Source organism: Trachypithecus francoisi, unplaced genomic scaffold (genome assembly GCF_009764315.1).
Source record: "Trachypithecus francoisi isolate TF-2019V2 unplaced genomic scaffold, Tfra_2.0 Lachesis_group0, whole genome shotgun sequence".
In the NCBI taxonomy this organism is placed as follows: domain Eukaryota; kingdom Metazoa; phylum Chordata; class Mammalia; order Primates; family Cercopithecidae; genus Trachypithecus; species Trachypithecus francoisi.
The window spans coordinates 42,753,592-42,770,682 of NW_022681453.1; the positions used below are offsets into that span (position 1 = coordinate 42,753,592).

Consider the following 17,091-nt stretch of genomic DNA (forward strand, 5'->3'; position numbering starts at 1 on the left):
GGATAATGTTTATATAACTTAAAGAGTGTAATTATATTGTTTGCAATTCAACAGCTAAATGTTTGAGGGGATGGATACTCCATTCTTCCTGATGTGCTTATTTCACATTGCATATCTGTATCAAAAGATCTCATGTAGTACATAAATATACACACCTACAATGTACCCACAAAAATTAAAAGACAAATTTTAAAAAGTTGAATAAAAAAAAAGACACACCTACTTGATTTCCTTAAATTCAGGTAACTGATTTTGGCTCCACTTACATGAATGAGCATTTCATTTGGAAAAGCAAAGACTCAAATGCAAAAGTGATTGTATCGTTTGGCATTCTTCTATTTCCCCAAGTAGACTCACATATATAATAATTAGCAAAGGCATAAAAATATAGAATCCTCTTGTTCCAGGAGAGTCTGGGCGTGTGTTCCAGGCCAGGCTGGTCCAGTTTTTCTCACAACTGGAAACAACAATTGGTTGTTCACCCAAGATGAATCAATGAGAAGCCTACTTAGCTCTGGGTAGAATAATCAGAAAGAAGCTGCCCACCTTTCCCAGTGTGATTGGCCGAGAGACAACAGTCCTCTTGAGGTGCTGGTGGCAATCTTTCTACCACGAAGAGAGGACTTGGTTAGAGTGATGCTGCCATAGAGCAGAGACAGTGATGGAGAGAGTCATTGTTCAACAAATACTTATTGGGCACTGACTATGATTACTTAAACACTGGAGCAGAGCTCTGGGAACAGAGCAATGATCAAACCAGACCACAGCTCTGTCCTGAAGAGGCTGACACTCTGGCTAAGGCAGGACACAATGATGTCCTGGGGACACAATGATGAAGTGAGTAGCCATGAGATACGTGTGGTGGCTCTGAGGCTATGCACAAGGATAAAGCAGGGAAGGAGATAAGGGTATGCATCAGGAAAGGTGGAGCAACAGTCAGGTGGTACCCAGGTGATATGTGAGTGACGACCTGGAAGAGATGGGGAAGTGCATTATGGGGGTATCTGTAGGAAGAGCTTTCGAGATACAGGGAACAGTACATGCAGAGGTCCTGAAGTAAAGTGAAATGAGCAAGGTGGAAAAGAATAGGAAATAAGTCAGCAGAGACTGGGGAGTGGACTGTATAAGGCCTCGTTGGACATTTTAAGGATTTAGCATTTACCTAAAGTGGGATGGGAAGTGACAAAAAGGTTCTGAACAGGGAAGTGACATTATCAGGATGTCAAGGCAAAGGCAGAAACAGGATGAACAGTGAGAGGCCATTGCCCTGATCTATAGGAGACAGTTGGAGGCAGCTTACTCTAGTGTGACAGCAGTGTAAGATGTGGTATATTCTATTTTTTATTTTTATTATTTTTTTTGAGACAGGGTTTTACTCTGTTGCCCACACTGAAGTGCAGTGGCACAATTATGGTTCACTGCAGCTCTGATGGATCTCCTAGGCTCAAACAATCCTCCCACCCCAGCCTCCCGAGTAGCTGGGAGTACAGGCACACACCACTACACCCGGTTAATTTTCTTATATTTTTCTCTGTCTCAGTATAGTGAGACAGTGTTATTCTGTTGCCCAGGCTGGTCTTTGAACTCCTGGGCTCAAGCAATCATCCCACCTTGGCCTCCCAAAGTGTTGGGACTACAAGAGTGAGCCCCCGTGCCTGGCCAGAAGTGGTAAATTCTTGATAAATGTAGAAGTAAGATTCTGGATCTAGTGTGGGTATGAGAGAATATGACTCGAGGGTGACTCTGAGACTTTTGGCTTGAGAAACTGAAACATTGGAGTGGAATTTATGGAAATGGGACTATCACAGAAGAGAGAGGATTTAAATGGGTTGGAAGGAGAACCAACAATTCAGTTTTATTAAATTTGAGATCTTATTACATGATTCTGGTGGAAGTTGTTTGAGTGTCTGGATCCATTTATACTGAATGTCAGAATTACCACTTGACTTGTTTGATTATACAAAGCAGAATATTCATCCTACAGATTATCTCTTGCAAACTCTGAACATAAAATTCTCAATGTTTCTTTTTAGAAACTAATGCAACTTATCATTTTTAAGCCATCTGCACATTTTCTTCATCAGTCCCTTAAGATGAAAGATGCTGTTAAGAGTTTGCTCTCTTTCAGTGGTAAGTGATAGAAACCCGTCTTAGATTACTTAAAGAGGCTAATTAGTGTTTATAACTTAAAAATGCTTTTAAAAAACACAAGTATTTGGATATCAAAAAATTAAGTGTTTAATGGAAGCTACAGTACTTGAGAATCCTTGTGTTATTTTACATTAATCAGAAATATCATCTAAAAACTGTACTGATTTAAAGCCTTGCATACAAAATTCCATAATGATGAGTACATGAAACTTGCATATTTTAAGTGAGATGGTAAAGAACTGCAGCGTGTCTTGAATTCGCAATGTGCAGTCAAGAGGAAGTACATTCGATTAATAATAGTACTTGAGGTTTGGCTTGCTTCTTTAGGTTTCACTCATCCATTCAACATTTAATATGCTGCTCCCATGTGCTGGGTTTGTGCTGGGCACTGTGGCTGGGTGAATAAGACACAGAAGGCCTCTTTCCCTGTAAAGTTTAGAATCCATAGAGGAAGAGAGATAGCAAGCAGGTAATCAAAAACGTTATTTTTGCTCTTTATGCCAAGGCAGATGAGTAATTCTCTTCATAGTGATAATCACAAGAGCCTTATCAAAATTTTAAATAGGATTTGCACTTCAACCATGTCAAAGCTTAGGAAGACTATTTAGAGCTACCAGTAACAATACTATTAATGGCTCTAAGAGATTGTTTTACTTGCAATTTTGGTACATAATTAAAAATTATTAACATAAAATGTAAAAATTAACATATGTTCTTTATATGCCATTTTAAGGTGATTGGGGATTTTAATGATCTATGTGAAGTTCCCACCCAACGTAGGAAATTGTCCTTAATAACATCTACAGATCAACCTAAAGACTCCAGTTGAATTGTGGTAATAGCAGAGCATTGTTTTTGAGAGATTTCATTCAGTTGCTGGAATTCCCATCAAACTAAAGCTCCATGAGCAAAGAAGCCATGACAACCTGTGATCATCTTTTTTTTTTTTTTTTTTTTTTTTTTTAAAGACGGAGTCTTGCTCTGCCACCCAGGCTGGAGTGCAGTGGCCGGATCTCAGCTCACTGCAAGCTCCGCCTCCCGGGTTTACGCCATTCTCCTGCCTCAGCCTCCCGAGTAGCTGGGACTACAGGCGCCCGCCTCGTCGCCCGGCTAGTTTTTTTGTATTTTTAAGTAGAGACGGGTTTTCACCGTGTTAGCCAGGATGGTCTCGATCTCCTGACCTCATGATCCGCCCGTCTCGGCCTCCCAAAGTGCTGGGATTACAGGCTTGAGCCACCGCGCCCGGCCAACAACCTGTGATCATCTTACCCATATCTTAAGCACAGAGCAAAATCACAATAAATAAAGGTATTAAATGAGTGATGAAATTCTAACAATATGGCTGAAAGAGAGGATACCATAGTGGTTAAGACTATGGATTTGGATGCCCATCCTGTTACTTACTCTGCAATCTCAGTACAGTTATATAACCTCCATATGCCTCAGCTTCCTCCTCTCTAAAGTAAGCATACTAATACCTTCAAGTCATGATATTGCTGTGGGAATTAAGAATCAATACATGAAAATTACTTAGAACCATCACTGGAAATTGCTCAATAAGTTTCAACCATAATTATCAGCATCACTGTTATGTGCAAATTTCTACTTTGGATTGGGCATTTATATGCCATCTCTAAATTATAAAGGGATTTTGCTTCTTTTAAAAATTTTCATTCATTGTACATTATCACGACATTTCTATTGATTTCTAATCAGTCTCTTCCTTCTGTCTTACTAATCCACTAAGTTCTTCACTGATTCCACCATGTTACACTGTCTTTTACAATCACAATTTCCTAGCAAGTAATCACATCAATTATTAAGTCAGAGAAAAGAGCCAGATAAACTTGTTTGCATATATTTTTGCAATCAGAATTTTTGATTGATGCTGTATTTGGAATCTATAAATAATGATGTATATTTAGACCATATTAATTCAGTAGGAATTGTTGAGAAAACCAAACATATTTAGTAAAGAGTTGTAAATACAGAATTTTTTGTTTCTGTATTTCCAAACCCATGTGCTCTTTGGTCTAACAGCAACCAAGTGGTATGACAAACAGGTAGATTAGACTTCCTCTAATAATTAGATAAGGATCATGTTAAATTGTTACATTAGTCGGTTGCTTACAAATGGGTCTTGCTATAGAAATTCAAATGGTTTGTTGCTAAACTTGTGCTCTGCAATGGTCATTGTACTACCAATTGTTAGCCACATTCTTTTTTCTATAGCTAATACAAAGAAGATAAACATACAAACTTCTCTAATCAAATTTACACTGGTTAATTAACATTTAAAGTAGTAGAATTATGTCTTACATTACTTTAAGTTAGCCTAAAAATGCTAGTCAATCATATTCAATTTTATATTATTGGAGTTCTTTGCAATTTTAGACAAAAAATGTATGTTTTCAAAAAATTGGAAATGATATATGGACACAGAAATGCAATAATGAAATTAGCAACCAAGCATAAAAACTGTCTCATTCTTACATAAAGTTAGTTAAGCAAACATTTTTATTCAATTAAGAAATTTGAAAATAAATTAAGAAAACAATTTTCTGCAAGTAAAAGTATGGTATCACTGCCCATAAGTTACCTAATCCCTTCAAACCATACTTCTATCACCTTTAAAATAGAGATAATAATGGCACCTACCTCTTGGGAGTAGTTATGAGGATTAAATGTGGGAATGAGCATAAATTACTTGGGACACAATGTTTTCAATCACTATTAGCTATGATGAGGGCAATGACAACAGTAACTCAAACATTTGCATTGTGAGTAAGTACCAATAAAACAATAAAACACAATGATGAAATGTATACTATGCTATTAGATTAACTGAAATACGTGTGGAACATTCCCAAATTGTAAATCACTGACTTTCTTGTAGACTAATATAATTGTAACTCATGATTGTAGCTGGCGAATTTACCTGTGAATATACAGCTAACAAAAACTCAGCTTTGAAGGCAACACTGACAACTCTGGTTAGATTTTTTAGAGTATCAACACATTCACAGGACCATCATCTTCTGCTGATAATCATTTAATGTACATTGCCATTTTTTGAATGATGTAGAAAAGAAAGGTAAAGAAGGAAAAATCACTCCTGATTCTTCGGCATTAATTTTAACTTATTCATGCTTATCAGAAATCCTCAAACTTTGGGAAACTAAAAATACGTGAATGTAAACCCAACTAAGCTTATCATATTTTCAAAGAAAAGGGGATAGATTTAACCTAACATCCAACATTAAGATTTTTTCAAAAGGTGCATATTCATTTTCACGGGGAGTCTCTACCTAAAGATTTGAGGATATCATGAAGACAAGCGTATGTGTGGCTCTGAGTTTTAAGGTTTTGGAGTTAGGTTTATATAATCTAGTGAGATTAATGACGTGGGTTGTCCATTTCAAATAATATAGAAGGCTATCATTTGTATTACAAACTGTTTTCCTTACCATTTAAATAAATCAGAATATACTTACGCGTTTTCTTGGTGGTTGCATTAACTGTGGCACTAAATGGCCCGGCGCCGGCGCTGTTGTAAGCTCGGACAGCTGTGTAATAGGCCAGGTTGCTCTTCAGGCCCCGTAGTCTGGCTGATGTCTCATTTCCTGCCACTTTCACTTTACTGGATGATTCCTCCTTTCCACCACCATTCCAGTACCGCACCTGGTGGGCAGAAGACACCAAACGTGTGAAGGCATAAACAAATTCTGCCCTTTCCATTAAGTGATTTTCATTAAAATGGGCACTGATTTATTTCCTGATTTATTCAACAAATATTTACTGAAGACCTACTATGTGCTAGGTGCTGCATTAGGCTGTGTGTCACAACAGAAAAGGGACTCTAGGAGAAGAAGAATAATGAACAAATAAATATATGAACCAGATAAATTCAAACAGAACAAGTGCTGAGCAAGCCAGACTATGAGATTATAAGTGGGAGAATGAAAGGGAAATGTAAGAAGGAGGGAGGCATATATATAAATATGTGTGTGTGTGTATATATGTGTGTGTGTGTATATATATGTGTATATATATAATTAAAAATAGGAACAAAGTGTTATTAATATTGCCAATTTTCTGTAAGTATTACTATGTTCTATAAAATTTTGTTCAAAAATGTTTATATAAGGCCAGATCATTTTTTAAAAATGTGGAAAAGTTAAGAAAGAAATACAAAAGATACCCCACTTTCCTTCTCAGTTTGTTTTGGATTTAAATAGTCAAAGTACTACAACTGAAAGAACAGACTAACTTTATGCTGATTTGGATTTGATAGGCACAACTACAGTACAGGGATGGAGAAGAAAAAGCTCTAGGCTGAAGGAACAAAATTTGGAAATGTAATTGTTCAGAAAAGAGTGAATGTAAAGATTGAAAGATTGACAGAACATGAAGGTAGCATCTACAAAAGATAAGCAGAGACAAATACTACAAAGCATACGAGGAACCCTGCGAGCAAGAAAATGTCAGCAGACCCAGCCAGCGGAAGACGAGCTGGAATACGCTGATCTGAAACAAAGTTTAAAATAACTCTGTTTAAAATATCTAGATTTATTAAAGAAGAAACTGAATCTACCATGCAATGACAGAAGATTTAAAAAAAATCAGATTTGAAAAATAACACACAGGGCTCTTAGACCTAAAAAATTACGATTATTTAAAAAATAAAATCAGTGATAGAATTAAGCTGAAGGCTTATGGTGGAAAAGGGAATTAATTAACCCAGAACAGAGCCCGTATAAAGAAATAAAAATTACAAAAGCAAAGTTAAAAGACACTGAGGGTACAATGAAAAGTTCTAACTGGAGTTTCAGAAGGAGAGACTGAGGAAAAAGCAATAGTCAAAGGGAAAAAGGCTGAGAATTTTCCAGAACTGAATAAACGCAGCAATTTTCCTATTGCAAATTCACTCTGAGTTTAGAGTAGGAAAAATAAAAGGCAAATCCACTCCAGGGGAGGGGGGTTGTTAATACTGAATTGTGGTTCTCAATCATTTTTCATTGCTAGACACCTGAGAGATAAAGGCTATCTTCTTGAGCAGTCGTGGGTGACTATGCCTTGGTTTGCCAGTGAGGATGTGCACCTGGGACAGAAATTAACTGCATTTCCTCACCCAGCAGACAGCAGGAGGGAAAGAATGTTCAGGTGGATTCACACACCTGAGGCAGGGGCTTGTCTGTCTTGGTTATCACCATAGCTTTACTGCTCGCAGCAAAGTCTGTACATACTAACCATTAACTGCTGTTGAATTGTTGAATGACCTGAACATAGTTTAAAAATGCCTCCCTCCTTCCTACATCAGAGATTCACCAGGCTATGTATTCAATTCCCAATATTGTATTCATCTATGAAACATCAAAACTCCAATTTCTTGAGGAGGCAATACAATTTTTTGCCTTCAGAATCATAAAACCCTTTCATAAACCAATATATTTTTATTTGGGTAAGTAAACAGAAACACAATTGAGAAATATCAGAATTAAAAATATCTCTATTACTTCAAGTAATTTGTTTTTTCCAAAAAAGAATGTCCCTATTGTGAAGAGTCCTTAATACCACTGCATCAGAGATTTCACTTAATTTAAATTTAAAATTGAAATGCAGCTTATAAAAATAATATATAAAATGGCATTTTTCAGCCATTAAAGAATAGCTATTGAATCAGAAATACTCTTAATAGACAAAAAGAATTATATTCATATTTACAGATTTTCAGAGACAAATATTTTAATTTAGCAGTTAGACCAGGCACATTTAAATAAATAGAAAGCAGGTAAAAATGCATTAAAAGTCTTTTAGGAAGACAACTCCAGATCCGTCTTCCACTCTTCTTCACTCTGCTGTCAGCCCCTAGGAGAGCTGACTGGTATGAACTATTGTCCGTCTGGCTCCCTTGCCCTGTGGCTTCTCACTTGGTGTAAGTAATAGGATGCTGGTGATGGGAGGGTGGAAGGAAAGAGAGGCTGGGATATTTATTCCCCCAGCGTTGAGCCACCATTTGGTACGGAAAGTCTTTGCCTAATAAAGAATAGAGCACCATTTAGGCAACCTTCACTCACAAAAGGCTACTGCTACTGCTCTCTCCAGTAAAACCAACCCTTTAACCCTCTTCAAAAGTCTGTATTATACACACTTGAATGTATTTTTGCCTGTCATATTTATTTCAGTATGCCTCAATTGTCTGTATCCTATTTTTCCATATGCATTTGACTTGTGCTAGAGTGAATTCTTTGCCCAATTTCAGAGAATTAGACCTAATGCATATGTCTTTTTTTTCTAGTGAGATTTTCATAGTCTCAAAAAAAGTACTCACATATTTGACATATTTTTTCTTTTCTTTCTTTTTTTTTTTGGAGACAGCATCTCACTGTGTTGCCCAGGCTGGAGCACAATGGCACGATCTCAGCTCACCGCAACCTCCACCTCCCGGGTTCAAGCAATTCTCCTGCCTCAGTCTTCTGAGTAGCAGGGATTACAGGTGACCACCACCATGCCAGACTAATTTGTGTATTTTTAGTAGAGACAGGGTCTCATCACGTTGGCCATCCTGGACTTGAATTCCTGACCTAAGGTGATCCACCCTCCTCGGCCTCCCAAAGTCCTGGGATTACAGGTGTGAGCCACCACGCCTGGCCTACATCTTTTTTCATTCTAATTGAAATATTAGGAACATATTCTGTACAGCTGTTTGGAACAGGAGGCCGGAAGAAGGCATCAATGAAGTTTAAGTTTGGCATTCTATTATGGCACATTAATTACGTTCTTCTGCCAAACTTAAAAAAAATATTGATTCCTCCAAAATATGCTAATCTGTATCATTTCACAAGTGTAGACTTGTTTTAATCATCTATCAAGGTCATTCTCCCAAATGTGGTTCTTTCGTAACAGAGAAGGACTTTAAAGAAACAGACTGTAGATACCGCACTAGAACGTGGGAGCTTTCATTCCTCAGGCACCCAGGATCCATGAACTTAAAGGCTTCTGCCTCTCTTCATCATGTCTGTATCTCTTGTTGCTACCCAAAAGGGCACCAGAAAAGATCTGAGCCTGAGTGTAACGGCTTAGCTGATGAAATAAATTGGAGCCCAGGGAAATGAGCTTCTCAACTACTGCTTGGTCAAATCAGAAAGAAAATTAGTCTAGATGCTAATGATGATGTGTGCTCAGCATGCCACATGGCACATGATCAACCCTCACTGAGATGAGAGAAAGGCAGGAGCTATTAACAATTTTAAAGCCAAACTGGGGAAACTGCAACCCAGAAAGTTAGCCACACGACTGATAATTAAATACTCTGCCAAGTCCTTCTTCCCCCACCCAAGGTTAATTTTTAAATCATTACTGAAACTAAGAAAAGACATATTTTTATCTTGGTATAATTACATAAATTATTTTGTAAGATTTTCCCAATTAGTACTTCTTTCAGCTTGTTTCCTTTTTCTTTATACTTACCAAGCATTTGGGAAAGAAATGTTTAATCGTTGTTTCCTTTCAATACTGTATTCATGCTACATTTGGACATTCTATTTGCTACTCTTTACAAACAGGCAAGCGGCAATGCATTTCAACCTGTAATTAATTTCAAGAAAGTCCCATTTTCCCATAGCTCTTCTCATCTTTCTGTGTTCCACTTTGACGGCAATATCAGCATGCATTAGAAATGGTGGCCACTGGGTCCCACACTGGGATTGTGCTACATTACTATATATTACTTCACTGTTTTTTTTTTTTTCTTCAGTACAATGTCATCCCAAAGCCCAATATTCAAAACAGAGAAAAGTGAAAGCCCTGAGTCTCTTTGGGCCATTTTGACAATAGCTGTTTTATCTCATTTAATTTGCAAACAATGCTGTGAGTTATTATTATCTCTATTTTAACTGAGCCTTGGAGAGCTCAAACAACTTGCTCAAGGACATACAGCAACAGGGTAGCAGAGCCCAAACTGCAGTTATTCAATCAACATATATTTTTTGCATGCCTCCTGTATGTCAGATACTACTCCAGGCACTTGGGGATAGATCAACGAAGAAAAAGGCTGAGTTAACGTCTCCCTTGCAGAGTTTATATTCAACCTAGCAGATCTGAACACAGGTTTGTCTAATTCTAAGATGGTGTGGACTTAACTAGATACTGTGATGGTTCTAAGAGGATTTTTACATTTTCTGTCTTTCAGTGAAACTCTCTTTCTTGGTGTGACCAATAATGGTGTAATTCTACTTTCTTATAAAATATCCTTATCTGGATGACTTATTGACCTAAATTTATATACAGTTATGTGTTACAATGACAGGGATATGTTCTGAGAAATGTATTATTAGATGGTTGTTGCATTGTGTGAACATCGTAGAGTGCAATTATGCAACCTGCATGGTATAACCCACTACACACCTATGTTAGATGGTGTAGCATAGTGCTCCTGGGCTATAAACCTGTACAGCATGTTGCTGTAGTGAATACTGTAGGCAATGTAACACAATGGTACATTTTTATATATTCCAGCATACATAAACATAGGAAAGGTAAAGTAAAATCGTGGTATTATAATCTTAGGGGACCACTGTTGTATATGTGGTCTGTCCTAAACTGAAATATCATGATGCAGTGCATGACTATATTAAACAATCAACATCTACCTGCCCCTAAGCTGTTCAACAACCACCAGTGACTGCTAGCACTCTGTTCTGCTTGAAATCCCACAAGCCATTCACGTATATTCTTCCATTTATTTTTCTTAACTATTTTACAAGTTATAACCAGGTCAAGAATTATGATCCTGTCATGATTTCCATAAAGGACAACACTGTTCACGGTGAGTGTGCATGTCAGTCTCCCATCTGAGGAGTGCCATGTGTTCATTTATTTTCTTTTTTGTTTGTTTGTTTTTTGAGATGGAGTCTTGTTCTGTCGCCCAGGCTGGAGTGCAGTGGTGCGATCTTGGCTCACTGCAAGCTCTGCCTCCCGGGTTTACGCCATTCTCCTGCCTCAGCCTCCCGAGTAGCTGGGACTACAGGCACCCGCCACCACGCCCGGCTAATTTTTTGTATTTTTATTTATTTATTTAATTAATTTAAAAAAATATTTTAAGTGCTAGCATACATGTGCACAAGTGCAGGTTTGCTACTTATGTATACATGTGCCATGTTGGTGTGCTGCACCCATTAACTCATCTTTTACATTAGGTATATCTCCTAATGCTATCTTTCCCCTCTTCCCCGACCCCACAACAGGCCCCAGTGTGTGATGTTCCCCACCCTGTGTTTCCAAGTGATCTCATTGTTCAATTCCCACCTATGAGTGAGAACATACAGTGTTTGGTTTTCTGTCCTTGTGATAGTTTGCTCAGAATGATGGTTTCCAGCTTCATCCATGCCCTACAAAGGACATGAACTCATCCTTTTTTTATGGCTGATAGTTTGCTCAGAATGATGGTTTCCAGCTTCATCCATGCCCTACAAAGGACATGAACTCATCCTTTTTTTATGGCTGCATAGTATTCCATGGTTTATATGTGCCACATTTTCTTAATCCAGTCTATCATTGATGGACATTTGGGTTGGTTACAAGTCTTTGCTATTGTGAATAGTGCCCCAATAAACATACATGTGCATGTGTCTTTACAGCAGCATGATTTATAATCCTTTGGGTATATACCCAGTAATGGGATGGCTGGGTCAAATGGTATTTCTAGTTCTAGATTCTTGAGGAATCACCACGCTGTCTTCCACAATGATTGAACTAGTTTACAGTCCCACCAACAGTGTAAAAGTGTTCCTCTCTACTAAAAATGTTTTGCATTTTTAGTAGAGACGGGGTTTCACCATGTTAGCCAGGATGGTCTCGATCTCCTGACCTTGTGATCTGCTCACCTTGGCCCCCAAAGTGCTGGGATTTCAGGCGTGAGCCACCGCGCCTGGCTGTGTTATTTTCTTTAAATAAATTTGATCAAACATTGAATACCATATCCTGCTCAGCTAATGGGAGATTCAGCCATAGTCATTCCTGGGCCTCTCTTCCCAAAGCCCCCAAGATCACTTATTTTTGTGTTTGATTTGAGCCCTTTACTTTTAGCAGCTGGGGGCCATGTTTGGTGAGTGAGTAATCACTGCTAGTGTAGGAAACACAGTTGTTCAATGTTGCTATCAACCTGGGCACTGCCTTAGAAAGATGTAGGCCCCAGGAGGCTTTGTAAGCTTCAGACATTTATTTCTGCCAATGCCATTGGAAATTTCTCTTCTATGTTTTCCTCAGTTGCAGTTTCTCTCCTATGACCCTCCAAGAAACATGGAACAATCTCCCTAATGGCCTGAACTTTTGAAACAAAGCTAGGAAGGGAAGTGTCTTGCAGGCAACTCCTTTTGATAGCTTTTGGCATAATCCCTTGAGTTAAGGGAGCTTACTGTCAATTATTTGCTACAGAATATTTACTAGGGAGAAATAGATACATTAATATCTCAAAAATTCTTCTGAGGAATGTCTCACACCTACTGACTGTTTATTATGATGAGCCAGGAATTGGTCAGGTGCAGTGGCTCATGTCTGTAATCCCAGCACTTTGGGAGGCCAAGGCAGGCAGATCACTTGAGGTCAAGAGTTCGAGACTAGTCTGACCAACATGGAGAAACCCCATCTCTGCTAAAAAATACAAAAATCAGCTGGGTGTGGTGGTGCGCACCTGTAATCCCAGCTACTCGAGAGGCTGAGGCATAAGAATCACTTGAATCCAGGAGGTGGAGGTTGCGGTGAGCTGAGATCGCGCCACTGCACTCCAGCCCGGGCAACAAGAGTGAAACTCCATCTCAAAAATAGATAGATAGATAAAGAAATAAAGAGCCAGAAATTATGAGAACCTCATTACACACCTAATCTTATCCAATCCTGCCAATATCCTAATGAATTAGGCCTCTTACTGTCCCCATTCTACAGGTGAGGAAAATGAGGCTCACAGAGTTTATGTAACTTTCCCAACACAGCTGGCAAGTGGTAGAATTGGGATTTGCTATGGACTGGCCTCAGAGTCACACTCCCTTACAGCTGTGCTCCTTCCATCCCATATACCTTTACCTCCATTGCCAATGTCACTGCCAGTTCTCTAACCACGAGGGAGCTACTGTTGGCTCCCCATCATCTTTCATTGCTTACATCCATTGTCATGGAATTAAAGAAATCTTCCATCCAGCTATTTCTGGCTTCCTTTAAGATGCGCATTAAGTTGTTCTCCTGTATTTATGTGGTGTTTTACTTCTTCATACTCTCTCTTCCTTAAGTCTGGACTATTCTGTCTCTGATCAGGCTTCTCTGTGTCAAGACCAGTGTTTATTACGTTTAAGTAATAAACGTAATAAGATGTTTCTTTACAGATAGTTACTAAAAATATACACTAACAAGACCTAGTCCTAAACGTTTGGATTGAGTGGGTCCTGGGAGAGCTGTGGGAGCTCAATTTTAACAACACCTTCAGGTAATTCTGCTGTAGGGGTTTCACAGTCCATACTTTGAGCATCATTGCTCTATTCCCTATCCTTTCTTTTCTTAATTTGTTAATATTAATTCAAGTCAATGCTTGTTTGGTTGCAAGGAACAGAAACTCTGTCAAGGCAGTTCAAATATAAAGAAAATCTATTAAAAAGAAGGGCAAGGTAAAATTATGGAAAAGAATAAAGCCAAGTCATTTGAGAACTGAATGACTGTCAAAGAGCTATTTTATTCTGGCTGCCCCCACTTTTTTTGAGATAGAATCTCAGTCTGTCATCCAGGCTACAGTGCAGTGGCAGGATGACGGCTCACTGAAGCCTTGACCTCCTGGGCTCAAGCAATGCTCCCATCTCAGCCTCCCAAGTAGCTAGGACTACAGGCATGTGTCACCATGCCTGGTTAATTTTTGTATATTTTATTGAGATGTGGTCTCACTAAGTTGTCCAGGATGGTCTTGAAATCCTAGGCTCAAGCAGTCCTTCTACATTTGCCTCCCAAAGTACTGGGATTACAGGTGCAAGCCACCACACCTGGCTTATTCTGCCCTCTTGCACGTTCCATGAGCCCCGTCTCCTCCATTCTTTAGGGTTGCATGGGAGTGTATTTCATCTCTGCAGATTAGCTTTGTCCTGCCTGTCCATGGCCTTAGTTTGAGAAGTCTGAACTGAGCCCCAAATGTGACACACTACTGCATTACACTCACCAACTATAATCTCTATATTGCTTATTTAAATATCTCAAACAAGAATCTGACTTGCTAGGCTTCACAGTCCACAGAGCATTTACATTTGATCAAGAGACCACCCTGGAGCTCTCATTTGAAGGTGTATTGGCAAGTGGAGGGGTACGTGGCCCTGTCATGCAAACCTGCCCATGTAAGCCTGCCACTGAATCAGGAGTTACACACTTCCTCAGGGAAGCTTGGAGGGAAGCTTCATAAGAAGACAGCTGTGGGTGGGATGAAATCACAACTATGAATCCCACAGTGTCATTGTTGGCTAAATCTTCTTTGCATTTTATTTATCTTGCCAGTTCTTGGCTCTACTGCTCCCAGTTTCCTCTAACTGCTCACTACTAAATAGGGGACCCAGTTCAAATGGTTTCTTAGCCTTTAAAGCCACCTGTGACCTGGTCCTCCCGTGCCTATCTGAAGTCACCTTTTCAAACAGGAACCTTTGGCAGGTGCTTTTCCATCATGCCATGCCTAATCCAGAATGTTTTCCACTCCTTCCACCTTTACTTACTTTCCCTTGAAAGTCCTGTTAAGCCTTACCACCCTTATAAAGACTTTCAATATGTCCCATCCTTCTTGACAACGCAAACATTTCCTGTTTGAGTGACCCAGTCAGACCTTCATTATAGTTGGTCTTACATTATCCTCTCTTTCAGATGTTTCATCCTATTTCACTAAACAGAGAGGTCTTTGAAGGCTCAAAGTATCTTACAGACAGGTGGCTTCTCTAGAGCCTATAGAAGAACCCCACAATGTAACAAAGCCACCAAGAGAGTAAGACAAAGAGCTGGAGGACAGTGACTTCCTGTTGACGAAAGTACTCTATGAATTTAATACTGCAGTTCAATCTCACCCTTATTTTTTAGCAAATCCATCTAAAATATTTGGCCCACGTGATGCATGATTTCCTTTCATATTCTTTTTTCGTTCCTTTTCTACTCCAACTAATGTTATTTTCATTCAACTGGTTAAATTCAGTATACATTGAACATCAGATGAAACAATGTGTTGATAAAAAAATTTCAGCCAAAGATAGACTTCAAATAAGAGGTCATTGTTAAGGATTTCAAATGTAAGGAGACAAAGTAGCATGTAACACACATACACGAATTAATCAGAAAAGAAATTACCTCATAGCCCAGTAAATGTCCATTGCTCAACTTCCAAGGAATGGTATTCCATGAAACCTCAATTTCTGAGGAAGATAGGCTATTTGCAGAGACTTGAGATGGGGCCACTGTAGGCTCTGTTTGGAAACAGAAATTGAAATATGATGATAATTTTGGCAGTTTGTTTAAAACATATATTAATGTTCTTATTTTTATAAAAGCATTTTAACATACTTGAAAATTCTATGAAATATTCTGGCACCATATGTTGAAAATAGAGACACTGGTCCGTTTCCGTTTCTTAGGAAAAGATGGCATCATAGCCAAAGGCTTTTCCTTGCTAAACAGCTGTGGCAACCTATACTTTCCTCCCTTGCACCTCTTTGTTGGCATCTTCCTTATCTTCCTTTTTTTTGCCTGTGTTCTCCTCACCTTGTCTTTATTTCCTTCCCTTCATCTCTTTCCTACTGTTTGGGAACTTCTCTGTCTACAAATGCTACTTAGTTTCCATTTTGCCAAATGAAGGTCTAGGTTAAGTAAAGCTCATTTACACAATAAACACTGAGTGAGTACCTTCTCTAGCGAGGCCTACAGAAAGGACAACTGAAATGTGGTGGATGGCATGTTCTTTTGAAGGAGTAGATAGAAAAGGAGGTGGTTTGTTATACAGCAAGAAGACCCCCCTTTGTAAAAAGCACTGTTGAGATTCTATGGAGTTCACAGTGGTTCTCCCCTCTCAGGGCCCAGTTCAGGTGCATTTCTCTTGTCAAATGATCCTGCTTCTTAGACAAGGTGGCTTGATGCTGAGATGAATTCCTGGTCTAAGGTGAGGCCTCTTAGATTTTCTCTCTTGAGAATTTGAAACTTGGTTTGGAGAGTCGAGGAGTACTTGGAGCCCACCGATTCAGTGCAGCTGCTCTAGAGGAGCAGACCATTTTCTGAGGTTTCAGGGCTTCTCTGATTAAAGTTATTTGTGAGGTTTGCTACATAACTCTCCCTTGGATTCACAGAGACACCCCAGTAGATTTCACAGAAATCTTCTGCTTCTTCCTTAGGTAAGCCCAATTCCTTTCTCATGTTTGAACAAAAAGACTTTTAGCTGACTCTTCAGTGGGAGCAAAAATGGTAACAGGGGAAGGAAAATGAGGGAGGCAACAGTGGGTAGGAGGCAACAATGGATGAGAAGCTGTGGCTGTCCCTCTTTTCCAGTTGCCAGCACCTAGGTCCTGGATGCACAGGTAAACAGCATCCAAAAACTCCCTGGGTAATTGCCATCACGCCCCAGACCTCTCACTTGCCCTTGCAATCCCTGGCAACTTTTAGAAATGAGGTCTGGCTATGAATTTAAGACTCTTCTGCAAAGACTTTTATTATCCTTAAAAAAAAAAAAAAATCCCTCTCAGAACTCAACGGAAAGTGAGAAGGCAAGAATAGGGGTGGGGATCCAAAGAAAAATCAACTCTACTTACTATTCTTAGGAATGACAACTGCGGCCCACTTTTTGCAACTTACTGTCAGGTCTGGACGGTAGGGGAGACACTGATATATTTTGTGAGCTCAGAATGGTTAAGGGCAAAGGCCCTTGGTTAAAATACTGGCTGTACCACT

General features: G+C 39.1%; 1 protein-coding gene across 1 annotated transcript in view; it reads right to left on the bottom strand.

Moving 5' to 3' along the window:
- The window catches only part of CNTN3 (contactin 3), a 340,550-nt gene that overhangs the window by 17,936 nt on the left and 305,523 nt on the right, over nt 1–17,091 (bottom strand). The window contains exons 19-20 of the mRNA XM_033210477.1: nt 15,505–15,620; nt 5,646–5,832 (exon numbers count right to left, since the gene is read on the bottom strand). Coding sequence (XP_033066368.1) covers nt 5,646–5,832; nt 15,505–15,620 — 303 coding nt within the window. The remainder of the gene's footprint in view (nt 1–5,645; nt 5,833–15,504; nt 15,621–17,091) is intronic.